At 36.6% G+C, this 15,225-nt stretch overlaps 1 protein-coding gene across 20 annotated transcripts in view; it reads right to left on the bottom strand.

The window, feature by feature from the left end:
• HERC4 (HECT and RLD domain containing E3 ubiquitin protein ligase 4) overlaps positions 1 to 15,225 on the bottom strand; it is a 153,932-nt gene that overhangs the window by 118,943 nt on the left and 19,764 nt on the right. For all 20 annotated transcript variants that reach the window (XM_004049487.4, XM_004049486.4, XM_063710056.1 and 17 more), the window contains one exon: positions 4,472 to 4,631. In XM_004049487.4, coding sequence (XP_004049535.1) covers positions 4,472 to 4,631 — 160 coding nt within the window. The remainder of the gene's footprint in view (positions 1 to 4,471; positions 4,632 to 15,225) is intronic.

Below are 15,225 nucleotides of genomic sequence, written 5' to 3'. Positions count from 1 at the left end.
TTTTCCTTCAGAGCATTTATCGCTATTAACCACGGGTACCTATTCATTTAATATTTGTCTCCTCTGCTAAACAGTAAGTTCTGTGAAGGCAGACTATGTGTCTTACACCCATGATAATGCCTGGCACCTACTATAGTGCCTAATTAATAGTACGTAATGAATATACTGTTAAAGGATGACTACATTTGTAAGGTCTTGGAGGCTTTAGTATTAGTTATAAAATTTGCCAAAAATTTTCTAAATTTGCGTAGCAATTTATACTCAGTTACTCTCCTTTCCAAAATACTAACCTAAGGCTTGTAATACACATTAAATGCTAATATCTTTTAGCATTATATGCTACAGAGACCAGAAATATATTCTTCTGAGTCATTACTGTGTTAAAGAAAAAACTATCCCCTTTCATCTTCATATAAATGTATTAATACCCTAAAGAATGGGGGATATTGGCTTTGTTTTCTTTCTTTTAGCTTTTAGAAATTAAAAAATACTGTGAATGGTAAAACAAGGCTTCCCATGTTCCATTTTTTCTAAAGAGATAAATTAGAAAATAAATAAATTTGTTAGAACTCATCAAAAGTAATCCCCTTTGTCACATAAAAAAGATAACGTGTTTAATCATTTCTAATTTTTGAATATTCAAATACACTGAACAGAAAAGCAAAAGAAAGGCTGGGTGTGGTGGCTCAAGCCTGCAATCCCAGCATTTTGGGAGGCCAAGGCGAGCAGATCATAAGGTAAGGAGTTCAAGACCAGCCTGGCCAAAATGGCGAAACCCCGTCTCTACTAAAAATACAAAAATTAGCTGGGCATGGTGACGGGCGCCTGTAGTCCCAGCTACTTGGGAGGCTGAGGCAGGAGAATGGCTTGAACCCAGGAGGCGGAAGTTGCAGTGAGCCAAGATTGCGCCACTGCACTCCAGCCTGGGTGACAGAGTGAAATTCCGTCTCAAAAAAAAAAAAAGAGAAAGAAAAAGAAAAAAAGAAAAAGAAGCCAGAATAAATTTTGTAAATGAAAAAAATATATACACACACACACATTGGAGATAAGATTTATATACCCTTCCTTTGGGACTCTGCTAAAGCATATTAATTATGGAACATGTATACTGTTGTATTCTTCTGTTTTCCCAACTTAATGTGTAGCGGCAATACAGGCAGAAATCAGGCATTGTTAGTTATGTTTCTGAAGACAAAATTCCAACCACTAATGTTAACAATTAGTAAAAAGTTTATATTATGTAATTAAACATTTGAGGAGCTAAAGCATTAAATATTTTGCAATTAAACACAATTACCAATTTTCTATTTTCCAGTTAAGCCACAACTTTCCTAGTAATTTAAGAAAAATCTTAACACCAACTCATTTCAATTTTGAAAAATTTATCTCAGAATAGGGGAGTAGATTTTTAAAAAAATGAAAAATTTAGACTAAAAACTGATCTACTCTATAACATTAAAAACTACTCTTTAATTTTTCTTTTTAATCTATAATGTTCCAAATTTTCAGATGCTAAAATTAGGCAGGAATTGTAATATATCTTAAAATGAATAACAAGAAAATAAATTGTATTTTTGACCAAGCTAATAATTCAAATATGTTTAGTTTGTATAGTCCAGAAATTGCTGTACTCACAAAAATAATAATCTTATACTATCTTGCCATAATTTTTTAATGTATATGTCCAAGAAGCAGAACTTTTAAAAAAGATAAACTACATCTTTATTGCCAACAATTATTTTTCTGAAGTCTGTGTGCAAAGTTATGTGTTTCCACTTATATTAAACTAAGATAATAAAATTTGGGTCAATTTTTTTAATAAAATGGTGTAATATATATTCTATATTAAAATCTAGCCAGAAATGCAGGTCTACAGACACTATTTAAAATACTTGGTCTTTCCCAAAGTAGTGACTTCAAAACAAAACAAAATTAGAAGTAGGAAACAATTCATTATCAAACTGTTTCAGTTATATCCTATTATTAATTTCACATTCTTCTTTAATATTATCCATCCACTGGCATTAAAAATGGGTTTTGTTGTCACAAAAGTATAACCTAATGTGAATCTTCACTTTTCTGATTACTCTTTTTTTTTATTTTTTGAGATGGAGTCTCGCTCTGTCACCTAGGCTGGAGTGCAATGGTGCAATCTCGGCTCACTGCAACCTCCGCCTCCCAGGTTCAAGCAATTCTCTGCCTCAGCCTCCTGAGTAGCTGGGATTACAGGCGCCCGCCTAGCTAATTTTTTGTATTTTTAGAAGAGACAGGGTTTCACCTTCTTGGCCAGGCTGGTATTGAACTCCTGACCTTGTGATTCACCCACCTCGGCCTCCCAAAGTGCTGGGATTACAGGCGTGAGCCACTATGCCCAGCCTATTCTGATTACTCTTACGAAAATCTATAAACACTAGGCAGGACACAGTGGCTTACGCCTGTAATCTCAACACTTTGGGAGGCCAAAGCCGGTGAATCCCTTGAGTCCAGGAATTTAAGACCAGCTGGGCAACATGGTGAAACTCTGTCTCTACAAAAAATACAAAATTGGCCAAGCATAGTGGTGCACACCTATAGTCGCACCTAGGGAGGCTGTGGTGGGAGGATGGCTTGAGCCCAGGAGGTCAAGGCTGCAGTGAGCTGTGAGCATGCCACTGCACACCAGCCTGGGTGACAGAGTGAGACTTTGTCTCAAGAAACAAACAAACAAAAATCTATAAACACCAATTTTTAGAAATCTGTTTATAGATACTATATGTAAAATTTACAAAGCTGGCTGACATCTCTAAGCCACCTAGAAAAAGCCTTACATCTAAAAAATGATTTGGTACTGAAATTAAAACCAAAACTCACTTGGCACTCTTCCTTTTATAAAAAAACATTTCCACTGAAATACTAAATGGCCCTTTAAAAGCTGGTAATATCAGTAAAAACTATGTATATGTTACAACAAATCAGATCAAGCCATAAAATTTTGAAAAACTGGGAAGGATGAAAAGCAGAAATACCTTAACATACAGCTTAAAGTTAATACAGATGTTGAGCACATACAAAAATAAAGATGTTTAAACCAAAGAACTCAAGTAAATTCTCTTTCAGGTCTCCATCCAGGTTCATAGTTGTTATTATTGGACAACCCTCATATAAATTTTATACATAATAAAATTCTCTCCTTATAATTAACTTTCTTTCCATTTATTATTTACCTATGTATTACTGACTAAAGTCCCTTAAAAGTGAACGGCAACAAAAGTTTAAGTATGAGAACCATCAGACTGGTAGAGTAAAAATAAAGGAAACTAGAAAGTTTTGCCATGAATCATGGTTTTGAGAATACTGACTCAGAAGATCTAACATGCAAATCTCTTTTCATCCTAAACACAGGTTTTTAAAAATCTTAAATTTAAAATCCTGTTCTATAAGAATTACTATTACTAGGAAAAAGAAGAAAAGAGTTTAAAGAGGTCAGAATTTGTGTAAATTTTAAAACTAAGTATGAGTTAATGTATTATTTATGTATCTGAAATAAACTGAATACAGAAATCTGTATATTTTTACCTATGTAATTCATGCTGTTAGAGTTTTTGATATTAAAACAATGATTAGCCAGGCACGGTGCCTCACGCCTATAATCATGAGTACTTTGGGAGGCCAAAGTGGGCAGATCTCGAGGTCAGGAGTTCGAGACCAGCCTGGCCAACATGGTGAACCCCCATCTCTACTAAAAATACAAAAAATTAGCTGGGCATGGTGGTGGGCGCCTGTAATCCCAGCTATTCGGGAGGCTGAGGCAGGTGAATCGCTTGAAACCAGGAGGTGAAGGTTGCAGTGAGCCGAGATCACACCATTGCACTCCAACCCAGGCAACAGTGCGAGACTCTGTCTCAAAAACAAACAAACAAAAACCGATTACACCCTATGTAACTGTGTAAGACTAAAACATTGATGAGGCACTGCTTATTTTTTAATTGTGAAATAATTATATGATGAATTAATTAAATTGGGCTCACTGCTATGTACAAAGTGGAAAGTGACTAAATTCTTTTTACAGTAAGCATGTTGGACTTCTATATTCAACAGAAACAATAAAGACTAAAAAAAAGACAAGTTAGTGAAAAACATTCAACAAACCAATATTTAATAAATATTTCAATAGCAGGAATACTCAAGATAGTAGTAGTTTAAATTAGTATAACCCATTAAAAAAATTTGTAATGAAGCAAGTATTCCCTACGCTTTTTTTACAGACATAAATTCTATTGATTATAGAGAAAATATAGAGTATATAAAAATAGCAAATCAATCAATAGCTCAATCAACATCATAAGCAAGAACCAAACTCTTATCAAAGGACTCAAAGGGGAGAAATAATGAGATGTCAACTCTTACATGCCCAAAGATAAGCAGAACAATTTAGATTAACAAATTTATTTTAAAAGATTGTTAAGGACCTCTTTCTGGTCACCTTTGTTACCTGGGTACTCTGATGCATTCCTCTGATCCTACCAGGCCAAGCTGTCCATCAGAATCGAGACCCCAAGCATACACCTGGCCTTTGTCATTTAGCGCTAACGTATGAGCTTCTCCACATGAAACAGCTACAATATTTTGGGCATCCAGGGCAACAACCTGCTCTACAGAAATCAAGAAGAGAAATATTGCATTCTAGTACAGAAATCAAGGAAAAAGATATTGCATTCTAGTTTTGAACTTCCAATAAGAACAAAACACATTCTTCATTTTATACAAACAAGCTAAAGAAATGCTTAAACACACACTAGATATAACCAGTTATTTTGAACTATTCAACAAATATGTTCCAAACGTAATTCTCATTGTGGTAAACCACAGATAAATATATCATAGGGCATAATCAACTCAGAATATCAAGTGACCTGAACATTTTGGGAAGAAGTTAAGGGTTTATAAAGATTCTCTCAGAATGTACCTTCTATTCAAATCTATTACTAACAAAAGAGTCCAGGTGAAAAAAAAAAGAAGAAATCATTTAAATAACCTGGGCTGCTTGATTTTAACAATAAGATCATAACTGACACATATATTACAATGTATATGCTGCCATGAAGTGATTCTGAAATTAAGGAAACAGGCACGGTGTGCTGGCTCACGCCCATAATACCAGCATTTTGGGAGGCCAAGGAGGGTGGATCGCTTTAGGTCAGGAGTTCAAGACTAGCCTGGCCAAAACGGTGAAACCCCGTCTCTACTAAAAATACAAAAATTAGCTGGGTGTGTGGTGGTGCACGCCTGTGATCCCAGCTATTCGGGAGGCTGAAACAGGAGAATCGCTTGAATCTGGGAGATGGAGGTTGCAGTAAGCCAAGATCATGCCACTGCACTCCAGCCTGGGTGACAGAGCCAGACCCTGTCTCAAGATAAAAAAAGGAAATTAAGGAAATAATCTGAATTAGCAATTTCTGAATGGAAAACAAATTTTTTAAAGATCTCATAAATAAAGCATCTGTTAGATATGGTGAGTAGAGAACTGAAAGGCAGTAAACCATGACTGACAGGGTTTCCATTTGTGGACTGCCAACTTAATATCAAAAGATACATGTAGTTAAAATATGTTCAAGTTTTAAATCAGAAATTAACTTAAAATATTGGCCTTTAAAATACTGGCCCTACTACCAGCAGCCATCAATTGACAAATCAATAAGGAAAGTGAATTTGTTTCTCTTAGTCCTCAAGATGTGTTTGTCAGTTTTTTTTACTAGTATCACAAGTTTTTTAAAAGATACCATTTAAAATTAACTTTCTTTCAGCTTAATAAGAAAGCTATAATCATTGTCTTCAACAAACTAAAAGTCTTATGTTGAAAGTGGTTAAAACTGGATCAATCAGGGTTTCTTCAGAGGCATAGTTTAGCTCAATTTACAAATGCAGCTGTTCAATAATGAAACAGACTGAACCAAAGAGGCTGAAATTCCTATCTATACAGAAATTCAAATTGTATCTAGATTACTATCTTGCATTTTGGAGAGGGAGGTTAGCCCTATATAGCCTCTAGGAACCTGCACAACTCTAATGATGTATTAAGTACTTACCTACTCCTGAAGCTTCCAGTACATGAAGTTTATTACATTAATATCTCATTTTTTGTATAGCTTTAAAAAAGTATTTTACAGAAACATACAAAAACAAAAAAGGCAAGCAAGATATGACACACACTGTTCCAAACAAAATAAAGAAAAAAATACTTAGAAGTAAAGCATCATTTGTTTATATCAAAACATTCCCATAAATCTTAATTATGAAGAAGTAAATGTTTAAAAGATCTGTTATCTCACAGAGGCTCCAGAAAAAGTCAAGTTCTCTCCAGAACAATCCTCAAAGGAAGTAGCAGAAAATGATAGGATGACAAGACAGGTAAGTAAGACTGCTTGGTTGGTTCAACAATAACAAATTAATAGCATCAGCTATAAAGATAGCAATGTAAAGTCAAAGGTACCAAAGGTACCAAATGTCAATGTAAAGTCAAAGATAGCAATGTAAAGTCAAAGGTACCAAAATCCACGAAACAAAGAAGCAATCATTTATATTAAACAGTTGTACTGTACACTTCTTGTGCTCCAAGCACTGGAGAGAGAGAGAGAATAAAATAAGCGTCCTAGCCCTCAATGAGTTTACAGCCTATGGAAAAGGAGGTGAGATAAAGATTGTGACTAAATGCTAAGATAAACATATACAAAAGGCATTAAAGGAATATGAGCTATTTATGTAAATCTTAAAAGATAGTCCAGGCGAGGTAGCTCACATCTATAATCCCAGCACTTGCAGAAGCCAAGGTGGGAGGATCACTTGAACCCAGGAGTTTGAGACCAGCCTGGGCAACGTAGTGAGACCTCGTCTCTACAAATAATTTTTTACAAAATTAGCCAAGTGTGGTGGCACACATCTGTGGGGAAACAGAGTGGGGAGAATCACTCGAGCCCAAGCAGTTGAAGCTACAGTGAGCTGTGATCACGCCACTGTATTCCTTCATGGGCTATAGAGGGAGACTGTGTCTCCAGAAAAACAAACAAACAAACAAACAAAAAAAACATGAAGAATTTTGGAAGACAGTGAAAACTAGCTAAGTCCTGAGCTGAGGTAAGAGAAGGGGTCCATGTATCCATTTGAGGAAATTTGAATTACTTGTTATAGCAAAACCAACAGCAAAGTCAAAAAACTGATGAAAAAAATCAGACAAAAAATAGTATTCATCTCAGACAAAAGAATAACATCCCCAGTTTTTATTGACTTCTTAGGGAAAAAAAAAAAAGGTCAGTAATTCGCATGACAAGTGGGTAAGAGATGTGAACCAAAAGTTCACAGAGAAAAAAACAGAAATGGCCCGTAGAGAAATGCAAATTCAAACTACACTGAGAAGCCAATAATAGATTCACTTAGAAAACTCATCAAGCTATACATATATTTTCAATTTTGCACTTTTCCATATGGGTTAAGCTTGAATAAAAAATCTATCAAGAGAGTAAGAAGACAAGCCATAGCCCAGGGGAAAACATTTGCAAAAGATACAGCTGATAAAGAAGTATTAATCCAAAGTAAACAAAGAATGCTTAAAACTCAACAACAAGAAAACGAACAATCCTATTTTAAAAACAGGTAAAAGACCAAAACTGACACCTCACCAAGGAAGATAAACAAATAGCAAGCAGGCATACAAACAGATGTTTAACTTATATGTTCAACTTATGTCCCATGGGAATTACAATTTAAAACAACATACCACTACACACCTATTAGAACGGCCACAAGACAAAACACTGACACCACCAGTTGTGGTGTCAAGGATGTGAAGCAACAGGAACTCTCCTTCACTGCTGGTGGGAATGCAAAATGGTACAGCCACTTTGGAAAACAGTTTGGCAGATTCTTACAAAAGTAAATATACTCTTACCATATGACCCAATCCCTTGATATTTACTCAAACACTTATGTCCACATAAACACCTGCACATGGATGTTTTGTTTTTGTTTTTTTTTTTTGTGAGACAGGGTCTCACCCTGTTGCCCAGGCTGAAGTGCAGTGGCATAATCATGGCTCACTGCAGCCTCCCAGGCTCAAGCAATCCTCCCACCTCAGCCTCCAGGGTAGCTGGGACTACAAGCACATGCCACCATACCCAGCTAATCTTTTAATTTCTTGTAGCAACAGGGTCTCACTATGTTGCCCAGGCTGGTCATGAACTCCTGGATTCAAGTGCTCCTCCCACCTCAGCCTCCCAAAGTGTTAGGATTTACAGGCATGAGCCACCACACCCAGCCCACACGGAAGTTTCTAGCAGTTTTATTCATAATTGCCAAAACCCAGAAGCATCCAAGACATCCTTCAGTAGGTGAATGGATAAACTGTGGTACATCCAGACAATGGAATATTTAGTGCTAAAAAGAAATGAGCTACCAAGCCATGAAAAGACATGGAAGAAATTTACTTAATAGTAAAAAAGCCAATCTGAAAAGGCTACAAACTACATGATCCCAACTATATGACAAGCTGGAAAAGACAACGATGGAGATAGTAAAATAATTGGTGGTTGCCAGGGGATACAGGGAGGGAGGGATGAACAGGCAGAGCATACAGGATTTTGAGGGCAGTGAAACTATTCTACATGATATTACAATGATGGATACATGTCATTATACATCTGTTAAAATCCATTTAATGTGTAACACTAAAAATGAACGCTAAACTATGGAATTTGGGTGATAATGATATGTCAATGTAGATTCGTTGATTTTAACAAATGTGCCATTGTGCTGCAGAACATCCAGAAAGCTGGGGAGGTGGTGCATGGTAGGGGACAGGAAGTAGAAGGGAACTCTTTATTTTCTGCTCAGTTTTGCCCTGAACCTAAAACACTGCTCTAAAAAGAAAGGGTATTTTTTAAATTTGTTTTTTAAAAAACCCACATACCAAGATACCATTTATTCATCTGATAAAAATCAAAAAGTTTGATAACAGTTCATGGGGAAAAAGGCACTCTTGTATACTGTTAGTCTAAAAACAAAACAGTACAACCTCTATGAAGAGAAATGTGGCAATATCTAACAAAACACATGCATTCACCCTTCAGACCTAGCAATTCCAATTCCAGGAATTTGTTCTACAGATATACCTCTGTGTATGTGTATATATATATATTTGCAGCACTATATACAATAGCAAAACACTGGAAATTCTCCAGTATCCAAAAGATTCCATCTACACGCTGAAATATTATGCTCTGCAATTAAAAAAAAAAAATCAAGAAAAGAGGAAACTACACATTGTTATGAAAAGATCCCCAGGATATATTATCCATTGGGGAAGAAAAAAATAAGATGTGGAATAGTGTACATGATTTGCTATTTTTTGTGTAAGAGGAAGAAGAAAACATTCATATTTGCTAATATTTTATCTACATTTTTAAAACTTTGGAAAGATAAGTCGGGCACAGTGGCTCACATCTGTAATCCCAGGACTTTGGGAGGCTGAGGTGGACAGATCTTAAGGCCAGGAGTTAGAGACCAGCCTAGGTGGTGGGTGTCTGTAATCTCACTATGAGAATTGCCTGAATCCAGGAGGCAGAGGTTGCAGTGAGCCAAATTCACACCACTGCACTCCAGCCTGGGTGACAGAGTGAGACACTGTCTCAAAAAAAAAAAAAAAAACAAAGAAAAACTTTGGAAACTAACAAACGAACAGGCACAGTGGCTCACGCCACCTAGCACTTTGGGAGGCTGAGGCGGGAGCATGGCTTGAATCCAGGAGTTCGAAACCAGCCTCGGCAACATAATGAGACCCTGTCTCTACAAAAAAATTAAAAATTAGCCAGGCATGGGGGCAAATGCTTGTAGTTTCCACTACTCAGGGAACTGAGGTGGGAGGATCTCTTGAGCCTATGAGGTCAGGGCTACAGTGAGCCGTGATTGTGCCACTGCACTCAAGCCTGGGAGATAGTAAGACGGTCTCAAAACAAAAAACAAACAAGGCCAGACGCAGTGGCTTATGCCTGTAATCCCAGTACTTTGGGAGGCTGAGGCAGGCAGATTGTTGAGTCCAGGAGTTCAGGACCAGCCTGGACAACAAAAACCCCATCTCCACTAAAAAAACAAAACATTAGCCATGCACACCTATAGTCCCAGCTACTCAGGAGGCTGAGGTAGGAGAATCACCTGATCCTGGGAGCCTGTGGCTGCAGTGACCAAGATTGCATCACTGTACTCCAGCCTGGGCAACCAAAGTGAGACCCTTTCTCAAAAACAAAAAAACAACAACTAACAAGAGTAGTTACTCAGAAGGGATACAGGCAGAGGGAACAATAGCGTGGTCAAATGTAAGAGCTAAGCTTCTCAATGTATATTTAAATTGCTTTGATGTTTGAACCATGTGAATATATATTGTCTTTTCAAAACAAACAATAAATAAAATAACTTAAAAAATATAAAAGAAACAGACCCTTAGAGTAAGTAGTTAAAGCAATGTATTAAAACCATTGTTTTCATTTTAAAACTAATCTGAGCTCTTTAATCTTTTTCAACATACTAAATACTGAAGATAATTTTTGTTCTTTCAGAATTTTAGCCCCATCAAATTATTGGGATACTAACTTTGAAAATGGATAATGACTTCAGCAATACATTATTATAAAAACACACAACTTGAGAATAATATTTAATAGCTGACTTTTCAGATATCAAATACACAAAACTGATAACTTCACTATAATTTTTAAAAAGTTATCTATTTTTTTCCAAATGGCTCATCAAAATGAATAATCTCAACCATTTTTCCCCAGTATCCTAGAAAGTCATATCAATGGTTTGTTGAGACATTTTACATCCGAGTCAAATTCTGGTTGAATACTCAAATCAAGATGGCCTAAAAAGGGAGATAATGACAAGCAAGAATGAAGAGAAATAAATGAATCCAGCAAAACAAACAAAAAAATTCACTTACAAAGCCTGGCCCAGTAATGTTCCATGTAAGAAAGGGATGCAAAAAAACTCATGCCAAATCTAACAGCTAACATTTATTATTTACTATGTTCCAGGTACTATCACCAAAGTACATTTACCTTTAAAGGCCAATAACACAATTAGAAAACGGAGAGTTAAGGGGGGATTAAACCACATCAATTGACGATCAGTAGAAAAACCCAAAGACCAAAAAAAAAAAAAAAAAAAGAAAAGAAAAAACTTGCCACACAAGTCCATTAAAAAAACTATTGAATCCTTTGATAAATAAGGGCCACAAAATGTCGAAATTACAAATGTTTGATGCTAAACTTGTTGGAAAGGTTTAAAAACAGCATATAATCATTATAGTCAACAGTAATTCTGAAATAAAAAGGTATGTTATTTAAAAATATAAATACACACAGACAAAACATATGGCAAAATTTTAACACTATTTTTTTTTTTTTTTTTTTTGAGACAGAGTCTCGCTCTGTCGCCCAGGCTGGAGTGCAGTGGCACGATCTTGGCTCACTGCAAGCTCTGCCTCCCGGGTTCGCGCCATTCTCCTGCCTCAGCCTCCTGAGTAGCTGGGACTACAGGCGCCCGCCACCACGTCCAGCTAGTTTTTTTTTGTTTTTTTTTTTTGTATTTTTAGTACAGACAGGGTTTCACCATGTTAGCCAGGATGGTCTTCATCTCCTGACCTCGTGATCCGCCCGCCTCGGCCTCCCAAAGTGCTGGGATTACAGGCGTGAGCCACTATGCCCGGCCAATGTTAGCACTATTCTTTCAACTTTTCTTTTCTTTTCTTTTTTTTTGAGACAGGATCTCACTCTGTTGCCCAGGCTGGAGTGCAGTGGCGTGATCTCGGCTCACTGCAAACCCCGCCTCCCAGGCTCAAGTGATCCTCCCACCTCAGGTTCCTGAGTAGCTGAGACTACAGGCTAATTTTTTGTATTTTTTAGAGGTGGGTTTCACTATTTGCCCAGGGTGGTCTCGAACTCGTAAGCTCAAGCAACACACCCGCCTCAGCCTCCCAGTGTGTTGAGATTACAGGCATGAGCCACCGCGCCCGGCCTCAACTTTTCTTTATGCTTCAAACTGTTCATATAAAAAGTGTGAAAAAAAAGTATCATTGTGTTCCTATCAGTATTTACGAGTCACAGTATTTCTCTTCAAGAAAAAAAAAGAGACATTTAATTTTTGGAGGCACAAAAAGGAAAACACAAGTGGAAAAAATTGCCTTTTGAATTCATTTTTCAGAGACATAGGCAAAACCTGAAAAGATAAAGTGCTAGACAGATGAAACATATCCACTTTGTAGATAACGACTTCGAATACATCTCTAATAGGTCCTTGTTCATCATTACTTCTGGTTCTTCTTACACTTCTATAATTAATCATACTTTTGAAAACACTAATGGCGCATCATTTTACCGAGGAGAAAGAGGGCATCCTTCTTTGCTTCTTAAAGAAAGACTTTCATTTTTAGGCTTATTTTTAAAACAGTTAAAATGATCAACCTAATGAAAATTTTCATTTCTACATCATCTGTGTCCTTCCAATCACCTTTGTAGGCAAATCCAACTTCAGTGTTTGTTTGCTTACGAACTACATCAAGTACATTTTTCTGCACAAATATCATTAAAAAAAAGAATACTGTCTCACATACAGGATAGACAGGTCCAGGTTCTTGTTGCAAAATATTACATAACAAAGTACTTCCTGTTGAATGAGTAACTGGGTAAAAATATCCTATGTCCTCTGGGACCTCAGAAATATTATCAATTAAGCTTGTGAAACTTCATATAGAGTATCATCAACTCCAATTCATTGTGTAAGAGTTCACTTATATGATCAATTTCACCATCATAAAAAGCTGCTCTCTCTGATACGTCTGAATTGTGAAACATCTCCCTCTTGTCAATTTTCTTCTCTTTGCCATTATGAACACAGAGTGAAAAATTCTATATTCTTAATTGTGGAAAACGAAAGCTACAAAAAGAGAAAAATAAAAGCTACAAAGATAGAGACTCCAGACTTGTTTTATACCTTCTTAAAAAATGACACAATACTCTGTACAATGCACGAAGAAACAGAAGGATGCTAAATACTGATAGTTTATTTCACTACTGCATCATCCTTCTAAGAAACCACATCATTCTTCCACTTATTAGTCTTTTTATTCTAGTCTAGCTGGGAATAATCAATTCTCACTATCTGCAGTAGTTATGTCCTATAAAATCACCATGAACATTGACTTAGCAAATATTGAATCATTGCCCCTGAAGAAAATACAAGGTAAGGTTCCTGCAAGCCTCTGGTCAGAACATTTTTGTCAACTGATAAATACATAATCTCATTTTAGGGATGCTTCTGTTTTAAAACATCTTATTTAGTATGTATTTAAGCACTACACTTTTTTTTTTTTTTTTAGACCAGGTCTCTCTGTCGCCCAGGATGGAGTGCAGTGGTGAAATTACAGCTCACTGCAGCAGCAACCTCCCAGGCTCAGGTGATCCTCCTGCTTCAGCCTCCTGAGTAGCTGGGACCACAGACATGAGCTACCACACTCCATTAATTTTTTAATTATTTGTAGAGATGTGGTCTCCCTATTTTGCCCAGGCTAGTCTTGAACTCCTGGACTCAAGTAATCCTCCCAAAGTGCTGGGATTACAGGTTTGAGCCACAGCACCCGGCCTGGGGACCATTTTAAACAGCAAAATCACCAATAAGATGGGCAAAATATACAAAAAATGTGGCATTAAATATATCACAAAAAGGCCACTTGTTTGTAATGACAGCTAGAACAAAAAGGCAGAGCACTGCCTTGAACCTCCCCTGATAAAGTGCACATCTGCTGACTCAAGTATTTGGCAGTTCTGTGAATGCCCATGTCCAGGAATGACCACAAACTAAAACACTGATCATTTTATATAGAGAACAAAAATCTCTGTTGATGTTTTGTGTTCATGTTAATAGGATCTAGAATCAATAGCTTTATGAAGAGCGACAAGTATATCCACACTGAAAAATTTTAATACTGAGGTCAGAAGGAATATACGTTGTCAAATACCTATTTTAAAGAGATCATTTCAACTCTTTAGTACATGTTTAAAACCACCAGAGCTTAAGTTTCAAAATCCTCTGTCCTACCATGCCTCATTAGTTGTTAAAAATACAGATTTCCCCTTCTCTTCTCTCTGAACAACTCAAAACTCTAAACTAGGGCAATGCAGAGTATACCTAAAATCCATGCCTAAAAATTTAACTTTACAGTTCTCAAGATACCATACTATAAAATAAAAAAGATATTGTAGAGCTCCATTCTTACACATGTATGCAGAGAAAAGATTGGGAAAATGATTACCAAATTTAACACTGGTTTTTTATAATTTTTTTTTCTTTTCTTCTTCTTTGTTTTATTAAACAACTGAATGTGCAGTTGAAGTATTTAATGATTTTTTTTTTTTTTTTTTTTTTTTTTTGAGACCGAGTCTCACTAACTCTGTTGCCCAGGCTGGAGTGCAGTGGTGCAATCTCGGCTCATGGCAACCTCCACCTCCCAGGTTCAAGAAATTCTCCTGCCTCAGCTAACCACGCCCAGCCGGCACCACCACGTCCAGCTAATTTTTTGTATTTTTAGTAGGGATGAGGTTTCACCATGTTGGCCAGGCTTGTCTCAAACTCCTGACCTCAAGTGATCCACCCACCTCAGCCTCACAAAGTGTTGGGATTACAGGCATGAGACATATATCTGTCCCATTTTATGATTCTGACTTTTTAAAGATAAAGATATTAATCACTTGGGATTAGTGAATAACATCAATGAGTAATTCAGATTTAAATATAACTTTAATATTTAATTATTTAAATAACTTTAAATAATTACATTGCTAATTTTGTTGCAGAGAAAAATAACCAAAGGCTACTTCACTCAAGGCATAAACTTCCCTATTACTGAAAAATAACAGTGTAATTATTGTTTAAATAAAACAAAGTGCAACTATTGTTTACTAATACTTTTATATTTATTTTTATTTTTTTATGTTGTTTTTATTTTTGAGACAGAGTCTCGCTCTGTTGCCCAGGCTGGAGTGCAGTGGCACGATCTCGGCTCACTGCAACCTCCGCCTCCTGGGCTCAAGCGATTCTCCTGACTCAGGCTCCCGAGTAGCTGGGATTACACAAGTGTGCCACCACACCTGGCTATTTTTGTATTTTTAGTAGGGACGGGGTTTCACCATGTTGCCCAGGCTGATG

The sequence above is a fragment of the Gorilla gorilla genome, chromosome 8, assembly GCF_029281585.2.
Source record: "Gorilla gorilla gorilla isolate KB3781 chromosome 8, NHGRI_mGorGor1-v2.1_pri, whole genome shotgun sequence".
Classification (NCBI taxonomy): domain Eukaryota; kingdom Metazoa; phylum Chordata; class Mammalia; order Primates; family Hominidae; genus Gorilla; species Gorilla gorilla.
This window is presented reverse-complemented; position numbering and strand designations above follow the sequence as displayed.